The sequence below is a fragment of the Pocillopora verrucosa genome, chromosome 9 (genome assembly GCF_036669915.1).
Source record: "Pocillopora verrucosa isolate sample1 chromosome 9, ASM3666991v2, whole genome shotgun sequence".
Lineage (NCBI taxonomy): Eukaryota > Metazoa > Cnidaria > Anthozoa > Scleractinia > Pocilloporidae > Pocillopora > Pocillopora verrucosa.
This window is the reverse complement of record NC_089320.1, coordinates 11,621,547-11,637,047: the sequence shown is the minus strand read 5'-3', so window position 1 is coordinate 11,637,047 and position 15,501 is coordinate 11,621,547. Positions and strand designations below refer to the sequence as shown.

The 15,501-nt window shown below is 39.0% G+C and overlaps 3 protein-coding genes across 4 annotated transcripts; 1 reads left to right on the top strand and 2 right to left on the bottom strand.

Moving 5' to 3' along the window:
- Positions 1-209: 209 nt before the first annotated feature.
- On the bottom strand, positions 210-3,600 carry LOC131797089 (uncharacterized). The gene is made up of 2 exons (XM_059114704.2): positions 3,001-3,600; positions 210-1,380 (listed from the first exon to the last, which is right to left on the bottom strand). Exons 1-2 carry the CDS (start codon positions 3,407-3,409, stop codon positions 551-553), a joined length of 1,239 nt encoding a protein of 412 aa, XP_058970687.2. The 5' UTR covers positions 3,410-3,600; the 3' UTR covers positions 210-550.
- Positions 3,601-6,420: 2,820 nt separating this feature from the next.
- LOC131797086 (uncharacterized) lies at positions 6,421-10,375 on the top strand. Of its 2 annotated transcripts, none has more exons than XM_059114700.2 (3): positions 6,421-6,586; positions 6,685-7,372; positions 8,353-10,375. In XM_059114700.2, exons 2-3 carry the CDS (start codon positions 7,135-7,137, stop codon positions 9,033-9,035), a joined length of 921 nt encoding a protein of 306 aa, XP_058970683.2. In that variant the 5' UTR covers positions 6,421-6,586; positions 6,685-7,134; the 3' UTR covers positions 9,036-10,375. The 2 variants fall into 2 exon arrangements, with proteins under 2 accessions (XP_058970683.2, XP_058970684.2); XM_059114701.2 differs by having other exon boundaries at positions 6,421-6,594.
- A 3,448-nt stretch (positions 10,376-13,823) lies between these two features.
- Positions 13,824-14,927, bottom strand: LOC131797072 (membrane progestin receptor gamma-B-like). The gene has a single exon (XM_059114685.2). The coding sequence runs from the start codon at positions 14,925-14,927 to the stop codon at positions 13,824-13,826; it is 1,104 nt and encodes a 367-aa protein (XP_058970668.2).
- Positions 14,928-15,501: the final 574 nt, after the last annotated feature.

The window sequence follows — 15,501 nt, the reverse complement described above, 5'->3', positions numbered from 1 at the left end:
CACGGATTTGCGTGTGCGGCGAGATTACTAAGTTTTCAAAATTGTGGCTGCCATTGCAACTCGAACACTTCAGTTACCCTTTGGAATCTTAAAGGGCAGTAAATATTAAACTTTATATGTACCTTGAAATGGCGAAGAAGCATAGTGCGCTTTTAACGAATATTTCACGACTCTTCATAAAAAAAAAACCGCTGAACATAAATGTCAAAGTATTTATTACACCTGTTACAAGGTTTTTATTCTGCAATATCAACTAATTTTGAACCGTCCAAATTTATCCTCATTCGTCGACATCAGTCCAAATCGTGGTCTGATTAAATTTCGTAACACTTGATCCAAGTGAAAGTGCTTGTTTTCATTTCAGCTATTGACGAAGGCAATTCCATTTTCACTGCTTTAATGCTGGAGGTATGTTTTTCTGAGTTCTAACCTTACAGATGAAATCGTAAATTCCAACCTCGTTCAAGAATTTTACATTAACTGTCAATTTCTATCAAGTAATAATTTAGATATAAAATAAATTATTTACGAGCACGGATCGAAGGCAGCCTTATGTATATGTCTTTTCTTTTGGTTCTTGAGTTTCGTCGCTTCTTTCCAAACTTCGGAGGAAATTGTTTACTTTTTCCTGAAGAGTACATTCCATACCGTCAACATGAATCCCCAAAGGACTCGCATTGCTTCTCGGGTATTTGTCGTCGTCCAGTTGGGTCAAATGATCAACCACGTGTGACATTGACAACTTAGGGAGATCGGTTATCGCGGCAACACCAAGGCGTGACGTACTTCCACTATTTTCACGTGACGGTTGGAGAGGTATGACTTCTTCTTGACAAACTGATCTGGAAAATTGCTGCAGCTTTGTGGGGCAGGAGATTTTTCTGATCGGTCTCGGAGGCGATGATAAAGGTGACGAATGATGATGGGATATCTTTCTCCGCACAAATATAGGGCTAGCGACACGACTGACAGCCTCACTCCCTTTTCTCAGAGATGGCATAAAAGGTTCATTAAGGGTATGGCCATTGGGATATGTCGAGGCGAGGTTTATCATTTCTGTCGATCTCGCCTTTGCGCGGTTTAAGTTGTCAGAGCCAACTTGCAAGGAACTTTGACTTAGCGTCTTCCGCAAGCCTCCTTCCCTACCTTCCTTTGTGAACAGTGGATCGGTGACGGAAATTTTACGACGATGAACCAACAAAGTCGCCGCCGAAGGCGAACAGTGGTCGGATGAGTTCGAGTGCTGCTTCGAGAGTTGTCGTTTTAGAGCAGTCTTGCCAGCAGTGCTTAGAGTGGGTTTTCTTGTCCAAGCATTCTCAGTTTGATTGTTCGTTTTTACTGAGCCTTTGCCTACTTTTTGCTTGTCGCAGAAACCTGAATCTGTAAGGTTAAAAAGGATAATTGATTTGAGAGGCTCAGAAGGAAAGAATAAAAATTGGAATGTTAGTCTTTTTACAAGGCGCTAGAGTCAGTGATTCTCTCTGCTTGTACATTCTCTTACCTAAGATGATTACGTATTTCATTTGGCCTTCTAACCAAATGAGGACTCTTTATCCTTTTTTATTGAACGTTTTACGTTAGAACAAGGAAATGTGGCGGAAAAGCCGAATTTTATAAGCACAGTCTAGTTTATGCGTTCTATTTTGTTCGAATTGTGGCAAAACTGCAAGATACGAGTTAGTTGATGGCTACAAACAGTCCACCTTTGAAGAGCTTGTGGGTTTCTAAGGTATGGTCAAGTTTCTTTACAAAGAGAGAAACTTGTTAAGGTGGAAATGACAATGTTTTCAATCCCAATCAGATGAACTGTCTTGTTTCACTGACCGTAGGACAATTTCAACGAAATACGTTTTGAAACATTTAAAATGAGCATAGTAGTAAAGAATAATCCATCTTCCTTGTGGGAATGAAACCTTCACGAGTTATGAGTTAGAAAATTTAACGAGTTGCAATTTATGCCCCATCATCGACGCCATTTAAGAGATCATAACGACAAAAGCTGCTATAATTATTCCTCTGGAAAGTTCAGGGGTCATATGTTATTTACGTCGTATCTTTTATGTTCTATCAACCATTGCTACTTGTATAGGCCTGCCCCTCTTGTAATTGTCACGTTAATTACGGATGTTACGTTTTAGCTCTTTTGACATCCAGTCGTCCATCGCATGCAGTAAAAATGATGTAATGGTTCTTCGAATAGAAAACATCACTGGGTTGACGTTAGACTAAGAAACTGAGGAGGAAAACGAAATCGTTTGATAACAATTCAGTTATGGCTTTTCTTTCTTTTTTTGTTACCTTGGCGTTTAGATGGAATTTTGTAACATTTAGCGTTGTTTCTTAGTATCAGTTGTGTTGTTCGGTGTATAATTTGGGCTTAAAGTCGTAAATCAATATCATTTACGTGTTGTGCAGTAGATTACTATCAATTACTTATCTGCTTTAAATTGCAAATCGTGATAATTGTGTTAAGGGCTTTGTATGTTTCGTGTTATTTGCGCTTGCGGAAGAGAGCTCCAACACTTGTACTCCAATTTCAATGATAGTCATCCTTTTAAGATAGCAAAGGTATTAAATCGCGCTTCTTCAGCGAAAGCAGCACATCAAAGCTTTTCTCGTATTCACTCCTTGCAGTGCGCCAGTTTTACCATTCATTTCAGTTCGCGCATCCGTTGGAGAATATTTCCAATTACTTTTAAGCCGAACGAAAGTTTACAGCTCCAAGTTTCTGGGCCGAAAGTGGGTTCACGTGTTGTTTTTTTTTTTTTATCAAATTAACCTTTTTTTGCTTCCGATTCTCCAAGTCTGTGCTCCATTCAATTAGTTATTCTTGCTCAATGACCTGTAACAACCGATTTCTTAGGGAATATTGCTGAGACAGCTTTCGTTACACGCCGACCTATGGAAGAGCGCTCCACTTAAACAAACACTGATGCGAGAATATATGTATCTTGTTAATAACTACTCACTAAAAGTACTTCTGTTAGACCGCAGGTTTACCTTCTAGAATAATGTGCTCCAAAGTTGATTCTTCTGAATTATCCAAGTCTTCCAAGCTCTTTGCCCGATTATCGAGTTTAGTTCCTAAAATCTCACAGTTTTCACCAAAAGTCACTGTGGATGATAATTTCGTGTTCGTCTCGCTTTTGTCAATGTCTGTTAAAAGCGATATTTTTGTGATCGGCGGTGATCGGATTGTGGCCTGCTCTCGTAAGGTGTAATGCAATCCGTTGACTTCATTTTGAAGGCGGTTAAGTGTTTTCTGTCGAGCTTTTTCCAGTGAATTCAGAGAAGTTTGCAGTATTCTGTCTTCTCTATCGTTTAACCATCTCACGTTATTGCTACCATGCCCAAGATTTAACTCGCGCAGACCCACTTTTCCTCTAGTTGCAACTTTCATGCTTTCCATTTGTCGCTAAATCGTCCGGTTCTGATCTTGAAGACAAGGGTGTCTGTGCTTAAATACGCCTCTTTGACATGTTAATCTCTAAACGACTGGTAAGATATAAATCACGGAGCGCTCTTTTGTCTAATGCTCGCAAATTTTTATTTGCAAATGACTCTAGCTGATTGACAATTAGCCGAATGAGGACAGTGGTTCCTTTGCCCTTGGGATTAATTACTGAGAGATGCTTTTCTCTTGTAAACAATAAATTCGCTCACTTCTTTTGTGCACTAATCAGCTGACAATGATGATATTTGCGTCATAATACCTAAGTGACTAGGTAAAGTCTTTTATACTTTATTCCCTACGTGCGTAGAGCTTTTATTTCTAAGGGGCGAGCTGATAAATATTTTTAAAATTTTCAGCCAAAGCAAAATAATTCATGCAATATCCGGAGCACTATCCTCTAAAACGGGTGTGATTTTCGTCTTTTTAACAAATTCAACGTCAATGTCATTGCAGTAATCTTCTATGAATTACAAAGTAAGCGAGTAGCGGGTTTTTCAATAACGAATGCTTCACTTTTTTGAAATATAAACGAGCTGTTTCAAATTAAAAACCTATATGGGGATAGTGAACCATCTTTTTTTAATGCACCGAAACGAACTGATATTTTTCTGCACGCAAATTGCGCATCCGAAAGCAAGAAGACCTCATCAACATTTCATACGCAAATTGTAAAATATCCAAATATGCAATCGTAACCAAAATTTGTCTCGAATGTTTATTTTCTAAAAATAAAGAAAATAACTACTAAAATAAATTTTAAAAAACAAATGTTGTCTTGAGTGATATGAAGTGTGTAACTACAGATCCAAACCAAACGTAGGAAACTCATGAAAGGTCATAAAACAGCAATTAAACGGTCGTTCAGTGGAGCCACATGACCCAATATGTTCGAGTCATTTCAGCGTCATAAACAATTTCTTTTATTAGAATGGAACCTAAAAAAAGGAAAATGCCTAAGATGGGCTTACACTGAAGGGTATTTAAACCAAAAAAAAAAAAAAGTACTGTTAGCGATTGTGAAGATTTATTAAGATTTCAGATTTCAATTTACGAATTTTGACACAGCTTTAGGCTAAAATTTTCGGCAGCACTCACGGCTATATATATCCAAGCAACTGCATAAAAAGATCCTGTATTGCAACGTCATTTACGAAGATAATTATCACATTAGGAACATTCTGGACTGTCTCAGTGAACCGGCGAACGTGGCTTTTCACTAATAACTATTTCCAGCATAAGAGAACAGAATGATATAAGTAGTTTTAATCCTTTAAAAATATACTCTTAATTGCGCAACTCCTACGATTTTGATCGAGGTCATTCATGTAGAATCTCCAAGAAAATCGTAACATCATTTTGCAGATTAAGGTCTTGACCACGAATGACACTGCATCTTTAAGCATTTAATGTGTTTTGAGACAGCCCACGCTTGTCTTAGTTTTATATTGACCTGTTGCAAAGTGTTGTTTTGAGTGAAGTTGTACGCGATTCTTCCTGCCTGGCCGTATTTCTAAAGGCCTCCTCCACACAAAAGCGTTCTCATTTAAAAACGCGAATCTTTTCAGACGTTTTTGCTCAGCATTTGCACTGAAACGCTCACGAACGCACCGAAAAACCCCGAGTAACTTTTGAAATGGTGTTAAAAGAAGAGTCTTTTGATAACCGATAGCTTTATTTTTAATGTGGTTAGATGAATATAGAGGCTTTTGAAAAGGGTCTAGTGAAATGAATCACTCCGTCTTATGGCGTTTTAGCGCACCGGCACGCACGTGATCAAGACTTTTGTCTGTTTAAGCAACCCTCTGTTCTGCTTATTGTTGCGGTGCTTATGTTCTCGCTGTGTTATTCGAATGCTTGAGTATTGTTGTAAGAAATTTTAAATTATAGTAGAGCTGAAGTCTCACTTGTCTGTTTAGTGGAAATTAAATAATCGTACCTCCCAATTAAGAGTTTTGTCCAAGTTGAGACATAAAATTTTCAGCTGTGGAAGACTGGTATCATTCTTTCTGGTAAATTAAGCACACGTGGAAAAAACGTAAAAGTTAGTCGTAGACGTGATAAGAATATTTAAAACGACTGGCTTAATTTTTCTTAAATGTCCAGTTCGGAGCTAATCTGCATAATTTTGAAAAGACTTTAGACTCATCATTATGGTTTTTTAAGTTGAATCTTAAGGAACATATTGTAAATGACCTTATGTACCCAGTGTATAGCCCAGCTTACAAGGTAAAGCATCACGCAGCGAAATACGAGGGGCTGACGTTCGTATCCTTGAAGGGCGGGTTTAATATTTTCTTTTACTTTGTCATTTGCCCGTTACAAGTGAATGACATCTTTCGATAGCCGAGCTCGAAATGTCATCAGTCGTCATTTATCACAAAAAAACGGTCATGAATATTCAGTAGGTTCTGTGATTGAGGATGTAGACCATATCATCTTAAGATTCTATCACAGCGCACACTGTTTAATCTCAACCACGTTACCACGCTGAGGAGACAAAAAGTAAGCTTTGATCAGACATACTCCAAGTTACAGCTAAATCTTCGGTTTGATCCACGCAAACTCAGAGGGGGTCACAGCCTATTTCGGAAAAACACACCTAAATAACTTATTAATCATGACTCTTGGTACCCAATTCACAAACCAAATTACTTAATCTTTCTCAAACATGTCCGCAACACGTCGTAAACAATTCGAAACTTAAGTTTAGTTTTGGTCATCACCTATGGGCATAAGCTACATAACAAATGATTCGCATAGCTCTCTGAACGTCATCTTTTGCTCCATGTCAATTCTGTTTTCGATCTTCTATTCAGCAAGGTATTACATGATTATGCCTTTCTACCACAGCCAATCAAAATACGCCATTCTGTTGACCTTAAAAGCCCTTAACAAATCGTATTACATTTAGCGTCTTCTCATCAACGTACGTTTGCAATGCAGATGTAATCTCAATGTTTGAAGAATTTTAATTAACCCACGGCGGCGAAGTTCACCTCGACGGATTCATTTTCTGACGCGTTCTGGTTATTAGTGTGAGCTAAAGTGAATTGCACCGGTACAAAAGTTATAATCAAGTCGCTCCTCTATTGTCTGGTGGTTTTGTTCTCGTGAAGAAGGTGTGAAGTATACGTGAGTGGGTTAGTTGGCTACTGTTTGTATTTACTCTGTTAATGTCTTTTGCCTCAGATCTTTCACGCAAATTATCTGCTGCTGTTTTTCTTTCACAGACTCAAGAACAGACAAAATGCCCGTCAGTTGTTTTGTTTGAGTTTCATCTCCTTTTCATACACTCTATATCATTGGTCAGACACTCTTTAAGGGTTTGAATAGCTGCTAACTTGAAAAGAAGGAGTCTTCTGTGTAAAAGAACAAAGGGCTTCTAATTCCTTGGTTTACTTTGAAGTTAATGCAAAAATGACAGAGGCCTTGAGCGAGCTTGGCTGCATTTGAAGTAGTCTTTAAACTAAGCGGGGTTTGCAAATTCAGTCACACAGGAGAACGAAACTGTTCTCAACAATGGTATATTTGATGTAACAGTTGTGGTCTTTATGAGAGAACTGTTCCACGGGATATGTCATCTAACCCTCAAATAAACTCTGGATTACTGGATTTTCATCGGTTCTTCACTATTGAGCAATATCGAACTTCGAGACCTTTCTCTCGACGCTAAACTCAGAATGGATCTAAATTTTAACATTTGCCAGCCAGACACCAATGAGAAAAAGCACTCTACCGATGACCTTGGAATCAAATCAACCCATGTCATAAACCTGGGAGAAAATGCTCACGCTATCGGAACACAGAACGGAAAAAAGGAATTCGGAAGCTCGGAACATGTCTGTCTGCCCACAGTTTTTGAGGGTAAAATTACTCATGAAAGGAAAGTACTTCAAAAAGAGAAGTTAACAAATATGGGTAAGTTGAGTTTGTTATGTAACTCTTCCGTTGAAAAATAAATATCGCGGTCAGTTGTGCTGCTTAATATTCTGCGAAAATATGTAAGAGTGAATTCAGTCTTGATCAAGCACCCCACTCAAACGGAATTCTAGACTGTACAGATCCTACACAGGGCCCAACGTGAAACGGAGAGAGGAAATGAAATTAATTTCTCTTCTCCGTCCTCGCTATATGCTGGCCACGCAAGCCAAATGTATCTACAATAAGAATGGGGTTTTTCGTGTAACTGCACTCGATAAAATTAATTCTTTTTTACACCAAATTCAACATACTCACATTGGTCAGATTACCCTATAATACCCGTATTCATGTAGATACTTCGATCGACGCACTTCTTATTTTGCCAATGAAATTAAGCCAGTTAATTATGATTCATAGTTTCGGTGTAAATTTGTTTAAACATTTCAAACCTGGAAAAATCGATTCATCCTTAACAGAGTGGTCAAATGGTCAGATTCTTCCATTTTTTAAGTATAAGAATAAGTTTTTCGTTTTAGCCGCCGATTATTACATTTAACAACAATCTAAACACTAATAAAAAACAAAGCCTTTTCTCCGTTTTAGTTAAAATTAAACAAATGCTAAGTGGTCATGACTTTTCTTACGTATTTATGCCAAATAAAGTAATAGCACATTGTGGAAGCATCGATGCAATCGATGCAATCGATGCAATCGATGCAACAGCCTCGATTGACAATTTAATTCAGCAAAAGGGCACATGAACATTCATCAATAGGTGGCCAGAGGAATAGTTTTTTTGCCGGATAAAAGTCCATTACCTCTGCGAGAATCTTTAGGGTAATACCTTTAATCTCCAGTTATGATTAGATGGAATTATGACGTAAGTATGAGGATTTGATATCACTGAGCCATATTTGATCATAAGTGCGATAACTATCTCTAAATGAATGATGTCCTGCTTATTTTCTCACTTGCAGTCTCCCTGCGGAGGTCTGGGTCAAATCATGACGTCAGACGCAGCGATCCTCGGGCACTATCCCCATGCTTCCCGAGATATTCATCCCAGGAGAGCCTGGATGATAACATTCCAAAATCACCCATTGTAGGACGTACGTTTCAGCGCAAAATCTCTAACCCACTCCCCACGGATTCAAAGAAGAAGTTGCACTTGAGAATTAGGGGAAGAGCTCTTTCGGATTCTCCCGCGGAAGCCCTTATTAGTCCTGTTGTCCCGCGCAAACATCTAAACCCTGAAAACGACTTTAATTATTGGCAAGTACAAGGAGGTTTATCGCGCGTCAAGTCTTGTCCTGTAATCAAATCTGAATCAAATGAGCGACTCAGCGATCTTTCACTTTTACTGACAAGTAAGTCGTCTTCGGCTGTACACTCGACTTTTAAAGCCGCTGACCTTGACAGATTACCACAGATTCATCAAGAGGATAGTCCAATGTTGGTGCGCACGCGTAAAACATCCAACGAAAGACCGAGAGAGCTGTTTAATGTGAGTCCCATTATGGGTCAGTCTAGTAATTTTTTAAGCAAACCCAACATAGCTAACGATAATCAGTGTGATTTTACTGATAAAGTAGAATACTATCTGTATAGTATGTCTTTTGACGATGATAAAGCCTCGATATCTGGTTCAAGCGACAGTTGATTGTAATTCACGCCGTGCCATCCTGAGTGTTTGATGTGGTAGTTCAAGGCGATGTAGGTGTTGCACCTTACCATAAGGACAAGAGCGTGTTCTACAGATGATTAACTTCACGCGCCTAAAATCTGAAGTGTGCCAAAGGTTTCATTGTACGATAAACTACAATGAACTGCTTTGCTTCACTAAATTCAACCCTCCATTACTATATATTCGGGACATTCGTCATGACCTATGCTCACATTCTCCGCATCTTTTGCTTTGAGCAGCTCAAATGATTATCTTCTTTTTTCCTATCCGGTTTGATTGGGAATAAATAAAAATAGATGGAGACTTGGCTTAAATCAACTGGAAACATGCCACAAATGGTAACCAAGATCACGCAAGAATGTTTGATTAAATTGTTTGCAAAGTTTGTTTTTAACGTTTAAATCAAACATTGAGACAATTCTGTCAATTCTATTAGCTGCTTGCAAATAAATCCTAATAAATCGCCTCACGCTATTGGATATGACTGCTCCTTTTAAGTAATTGTATAGCTGTTTTTCACTTAAGCATTTTGCAACCTCCCTGATTAAATTTGTAATAATAATACTACTAATAATAATATGATAAAAAAAATAAATTTAATATTTATAACTCAGATATATTTATTTACATATCGCCTTACTTGTGCGGGAAAACCAGTAAAGATAAACGAAATAACGCTCAAGTAGGTAATAACATACAGTGTTATTGGTTCTATCCGTTACTGAGACAGTTGTCGTGGTTGAGATGTTTGATCGATTCTTTAACTTATCTAAGGGAGTCAACTAAATGAAAGTCACTACATCAGCGTCTTCGACAGATGGTTTGAATCATTTACCAAGTCGTGGTTAGCACGCCGGTGAGTCAAAAAGAATTGCGCGACGGACCTCACCGAAAAGGAGGAACTGCTCGTAGTCTGTGAATTTTGATCTTAAAAAATTGAAATAAAAGCACCTTGCGGATGAAATTTTGATACCAAAATCTTGAGGAGATGTTTCTCGGTAAACCTGCACTTTTTTTGAGACTATAAAGTTCCTTAAACCGGGTTTGAGAATGTTTCCCATTCGGCCTTCATCAGAAGACGAAACCAGTAGAAATGTACTCTTTTGAATTTAGACTCTCACTAAATAGAAATTCCTTTCGAAAGCTCATTATGATTTGGAAATTTACTGAAAACGAATAAAGCTAATTATAATTTGGAAATTTACTGAAAACGAATAAAGGTTGGTCTGGAAAAAAGAAAAAAGTTTTAATGAAGAATCTGGCGCATCCACATATTACATTGCGACCCATATTTGCACTTCTGCGATAAAGTACACACAGATGACAATTTAATAAACAAAATTCCCACTTTGATTTGCAACAGCGTTAATCTATTATTAATCATCTGATTCTTCGCCTTCTTTTACACTTGTACGTCCCACGTCGGGAGAAAATCGCCCCAGAGCTGTATGGAGAATTGAGCTCACATCCAAACTCCCTGGAGTAGGGGTTGAAGACCTCCGTAGTTCCCAGGGTTTCTGCCGTCTCCCGCTTGCGTCTCTCTTCGCCCCTACCGGCCGGCTTGGCGTAAATCGTGGATCAGATCCTCTCCTTCCTAAATCTATCGGGCAATCTTCCGACAGTTCGGTTATGTTTTGAAACGATGCACTTTTCCTCATTGGCAAATCAACAGTCCCCAGCATGTTGTTGTTGTTGTTACTTGGCGATTTTTCTTCCATCTTTTCTAGTTTTTGAAGCATTTCGATAGTTCTTGCTCGGTCGCTGGCATCGTCTTTGCTGATTCGCGTGTTTCCTTTTTTGACGCGAGATTTCAGGGAATTACCTGTAGGATTATTGTTTGCCATCAAGCAATCCAACAAAAGGGAAAGAGCTTTGATCGAATTCTTTCTTCTCCGGCAACTTTTCGAGGTTGACCAAAATTGTCGCCTCCACTAATTATTCTTTAAGCAGGTAGTATTTTAAAAAGAAACTGTGCTGTCAACTGTTCTTTGATTACCAAAATATCTTCATGTCTGTTGGGAGTACTGTTCTTGATCGATGCTTTTCCGGTTTGATCGGGATTAAACGAGATGGAGACTCTACTTAAATCAACTGGAAACAACCCACAAATGGTAACCAAGATCACGTAAGAATGTTTGATTTAATTGTTTGCAAAGTTTGTTTTTAACGTTTAAATCAAACAGTGAAACAATTCCGTCAATTCTATTAGCTACTTGCAAATAAATCCTTATTAATCGCTTCACGCTATCGGATATGACTGCTCCTTTTACGAAATTGTATAGCTGCTTTTCACTTTAGCGTTTTCAATCCCCCCTGATTAAATTTTTCCTATTTTCAGTTACTTGTGTTAGAACACCGGTCAAGATAAACAAATTCTTTGCGAAGAGCGCACAAATGCGTAATAACATACATATTGGCTCTGTCCGATAATGAGACAGTTGTCATGGTTGAGATTTTGGTCCAATTTTTTTTAAAACTAAGATAAGGGTGTCAAATAAAAATCACTGCATGAGCGTCTTCAACGGACAATTTGAATCATTTACCGAGTCATACTCGTCATTTAAGGTGTGTAAGGCCGGGTATATATTACACACTTAGTTGGGAATTTTCACATATCAGTCATTTTTTATTCTGTCCATTCACAGTCTGTAGAGTGCTTTCGTTGGTCGTTGGTGCTTTTTATGAGGTAAGGTTAACGTAGGTTAGGAAAGAGCTCTCTAGCGGCCAACAGACCTGAGAGCTGAGGGTAATGACTGATTAGCTGACTGACTGATTGACGTCTGACTCAGAGAGTGATCAACTGATTGACTGACCGACAGACAGACTTATTAGCTGGCTTGCTAAGTGACAGTCTGACTGAATTACTGACTAACGGCTGACTGACTGACTGACTGACTGGCTGACTGATCGACCATCTGACTGAAGACTGAGTGACTGACTAATTGACTTAAAAATCGACTGAACGTCTAATTTATGAACTGCTGAATGCCGGAGTGGATAAATGAAAGATTCAATGACTGCGTGAGTGAGATTATGACAAAACAGATTGGCTTTGAATTTTTTAATACAGCGAGTGGTCCCTCCCTTTTTGCGAAGTTCGTCGCGCAAGTCAAAAATAAACCAGCGAAAGTAAAAAAAACTTAATGTCAGCGCGCCGAGTAGACCTCTAAGAGTGAGGCGCAAGAAAAATAAAATGAATACGAAAACTGTGGTGCTGCGTTGGTGGGAGAGTATAACAAGGTAATTTGGTATTATTAACTAAGTTGATCATGCAAATTGGCCAACGAAAAGAGTTTCAAAGCTGACATTTTGAACGTTAGCCCTTCGTCAGAGCGAATGAAGGAATTGTGAGTTGTGAGTGAGTTTATATGCAGAAAATAGAGATGAGAAAAGCAGTCTAACTCCCAAAGGTTCACGCGGCGCGCGAACATAAATTTTTCAGTGATAAAGTATCTTTTCCAAGGTAAGGATCACGATAATGGTGACGCCAGCCCTAAAGAAGGTGCCGGACACTGATTGACATATTACTTTGCTTTTCCCTTCTTTAAGTTTTCTAGCGGGGCTCTTTGTAACTTCAATTTTCAGGATTTCAATCCTCTTTAAAGTCTCTTAAAAACTTGTGAAGATGTAGGCCGCATGAAACTCTTTCACTGACGAAAGACTTACTCTAGCTATAGGCCGAAGTAGTAGATAGATGGAATGAGAAAAAAGCTATCAAAGCTCCATTAAATTAGTTAATAGCTGTCTCAGTAAACGTTTCTTTTCACTCAAATGATTAGCTGGGATTTAACTAGCGAAAATGCAAATTTAAAATGGAAAGCTTTGTGTACCTTTCTCGCTGAGTGACAGGATCTATAATTGACATTTCCTCGTTTGCTTTGGTATCGATAAGAATTAAAGAGATCTCAACGTACGTACATCATTATCCCATAATGCAGAGTCTCTGTTTTCTTTCACAACACCGTTTGAGGACGGTCAGGCCCAGAGAACATTTCCAATGAGTAAATTTCGCTTTTAGACAGGTAAGTTTCAAACAACATCTTTGATAGCGAATTTTCCCGAGTGAAATAATCCATGGCGATTACAAATTCAATCGAGGATGGAAATCATACAATCACAAAGAGCTCTGTAGCGCTTCAGTTCTTGGAGCAGCTCAGGACATTTTCATTTCATTGCATTTGTAGGGAATATTTTGATCATTGTTGCTCTTCAGAAGGTTTCGTCGCTTCATCCGCCGTCGAAACATTTGCTCAGTTGTCTGGCGAGCACAGATTTGGGCGTGGGCCTCATACACATCCCTTACGAGGTGGAATCCATTTGTCTCGAGATCACTCGAAGGACTGGTACTACTTCTGATTCCTTTTTACCATCACGAGTTTGTTGTTTAGCGGCGTATCTTTATTAACAATGACTGCAATAAGAGTAGACAGACTTCTTGCTCCGTTTTTGGGGCTGAGATACAGACAGGTGGTGACTGTGAGGCGAGTAATGGCGCTTGTTGATACTCTTTGGGTATCCAGTTGTTATCTCCCTTATGGCGTAATCTCAAGTTTCATGATTATCACTGGTTTGGAGACACGCCCACTTTACTTTACCTGGTCTTTAAAGATATCTCTTATGTTGTTTAACTCGACTCTAAATCCATTCCTGTACTGCTGGAGGATGCGAGAAATGATTCAAAGAGTGAAGGACATCATCAGACGGTTTTCCTGTCCATCCCAAAAAGCAACTTAGATTTGTTTATCATACAAGACCAAGGTATGGTTAGTGCTTTCGTAGATTTAAATACCTTGTACACAACAGTACTACTGAGGTGTTTCCGAGAACGACTAAAATCGTTAACAAAATACTGTTTGAGAATGTGGGTCCTGGGAGTGGCTCGATGATAGCCCTTCTCTGCTGCATATCTAGTTCAACAGCTGAAAACTCATCTGCTGCACCGATCGCGCACAGAATATGAAGGAAGTGATGGCTGTGCCCTACCACGTCGAAAACTCCGATCATTAGACGTTCTGGGACGCGGAAAACATACGCAAGCGTCCCACCCGCGTAGAATAGACAGTGACGAGTGAAATACTGCACGGATTGAGGGCTGCTACAAGTTGATGTTGTGTTACATAATGATAACATTGTCCAATAAGGTGAAGTGTTGAATAGCCACGAGCTAATGTAAGTACTCGCTTTTAAAGCTGCATCGAAACGACTTGTGCTGCAAAACGAGTAGCAACACGCTAACGTCGATGCAAAAGAAATGGCGGCGGAGATCGCTAGGAACAGAGCGGGAGTGTTGAATATCAACCAAGTTGTGTTCACCGGCCTGGAATAGAAATAAAACACTTGACCAGCCGTGAAGGTGTACACGCTAATGGCAGCATAATCGAAAAAGAAGCATACGTGGCAAGCCTCAGTGGACATGCAGTTGAACAAGTGCGCGCTGACACTCGTAACGAGCATTACACAAATCCCGAATGCAAAGCACAGCAGTGGATACACGAACGGATCTTCCTGCAGCTTGTGTTTGGCGAAGACAGAAGCAAAACGAAGCATGAAAACAGCAAACGCCAAAACATGACTCCAAATGTTGATCGTCTCGTTGGTGGCTTGAAACAAGCTTTTGAAACAATACCACGCAGACGAATCACACTTACGATAACTCGATACTATGAACGGTTGGCGAAAAAACGAAGGTACTTTGTCAAAATTTACCAAATCGTTTGAGATGTCAGTTTCCTTCTCCAATTCGCACTTGTTTCGTGTGATGTTCCAGTTATTGTCTTTTTGATTATTATTTTTACTGATCAGCGCTTTAGTGGCCCCATAAAATCCCTTTCCTGTTCGTGTTGGCACGTTGGATTGCCGATTCTTCATGCTCTCACAAATTAACAATCTCTTTCAACTGACCCGGTGCAATAATGATTATGTTTGGGTAGCTGCTCTCTTTCTTTGGCTTTTTACCAGTTCATTGTGTTGTAAATATTCCGCAATTGCGCTTATTGTTTACGACATACATTTTTGAGTGCTACGCTTCAGTTATAATAGGAAAAAAAAAACGAGTTTTATCACAGAGAGCTTTACACAAGATGAAGAATACGAAAACTTGGCACTAGTTATTTTACCAGTTTTCATTAAATATGAAACACAATTATTGGCATTTTACCCATTAAACGGAATTACTTTTGGAATAATGAATGCTAAGTCCCTTACAAAGTCCACAAAACCACAGACATGTAAATAAGCATGTCCTATTAGGCGTGTAAAGAGTATTTTTCTTAAGAAGGGGTGCATAACTAAGAAAAGAACCAGCTGACGGGTGATTTCAACAAATTCTAAAAGCGAAAATGAAGAAAAAAGACTTACGACGAAGCAATAACAAAATGTGAACTTCTGGTGCTAAATAGCAAACGATATGGCAGATTTTGCAAAACAGTGAAGCTATGTTAAA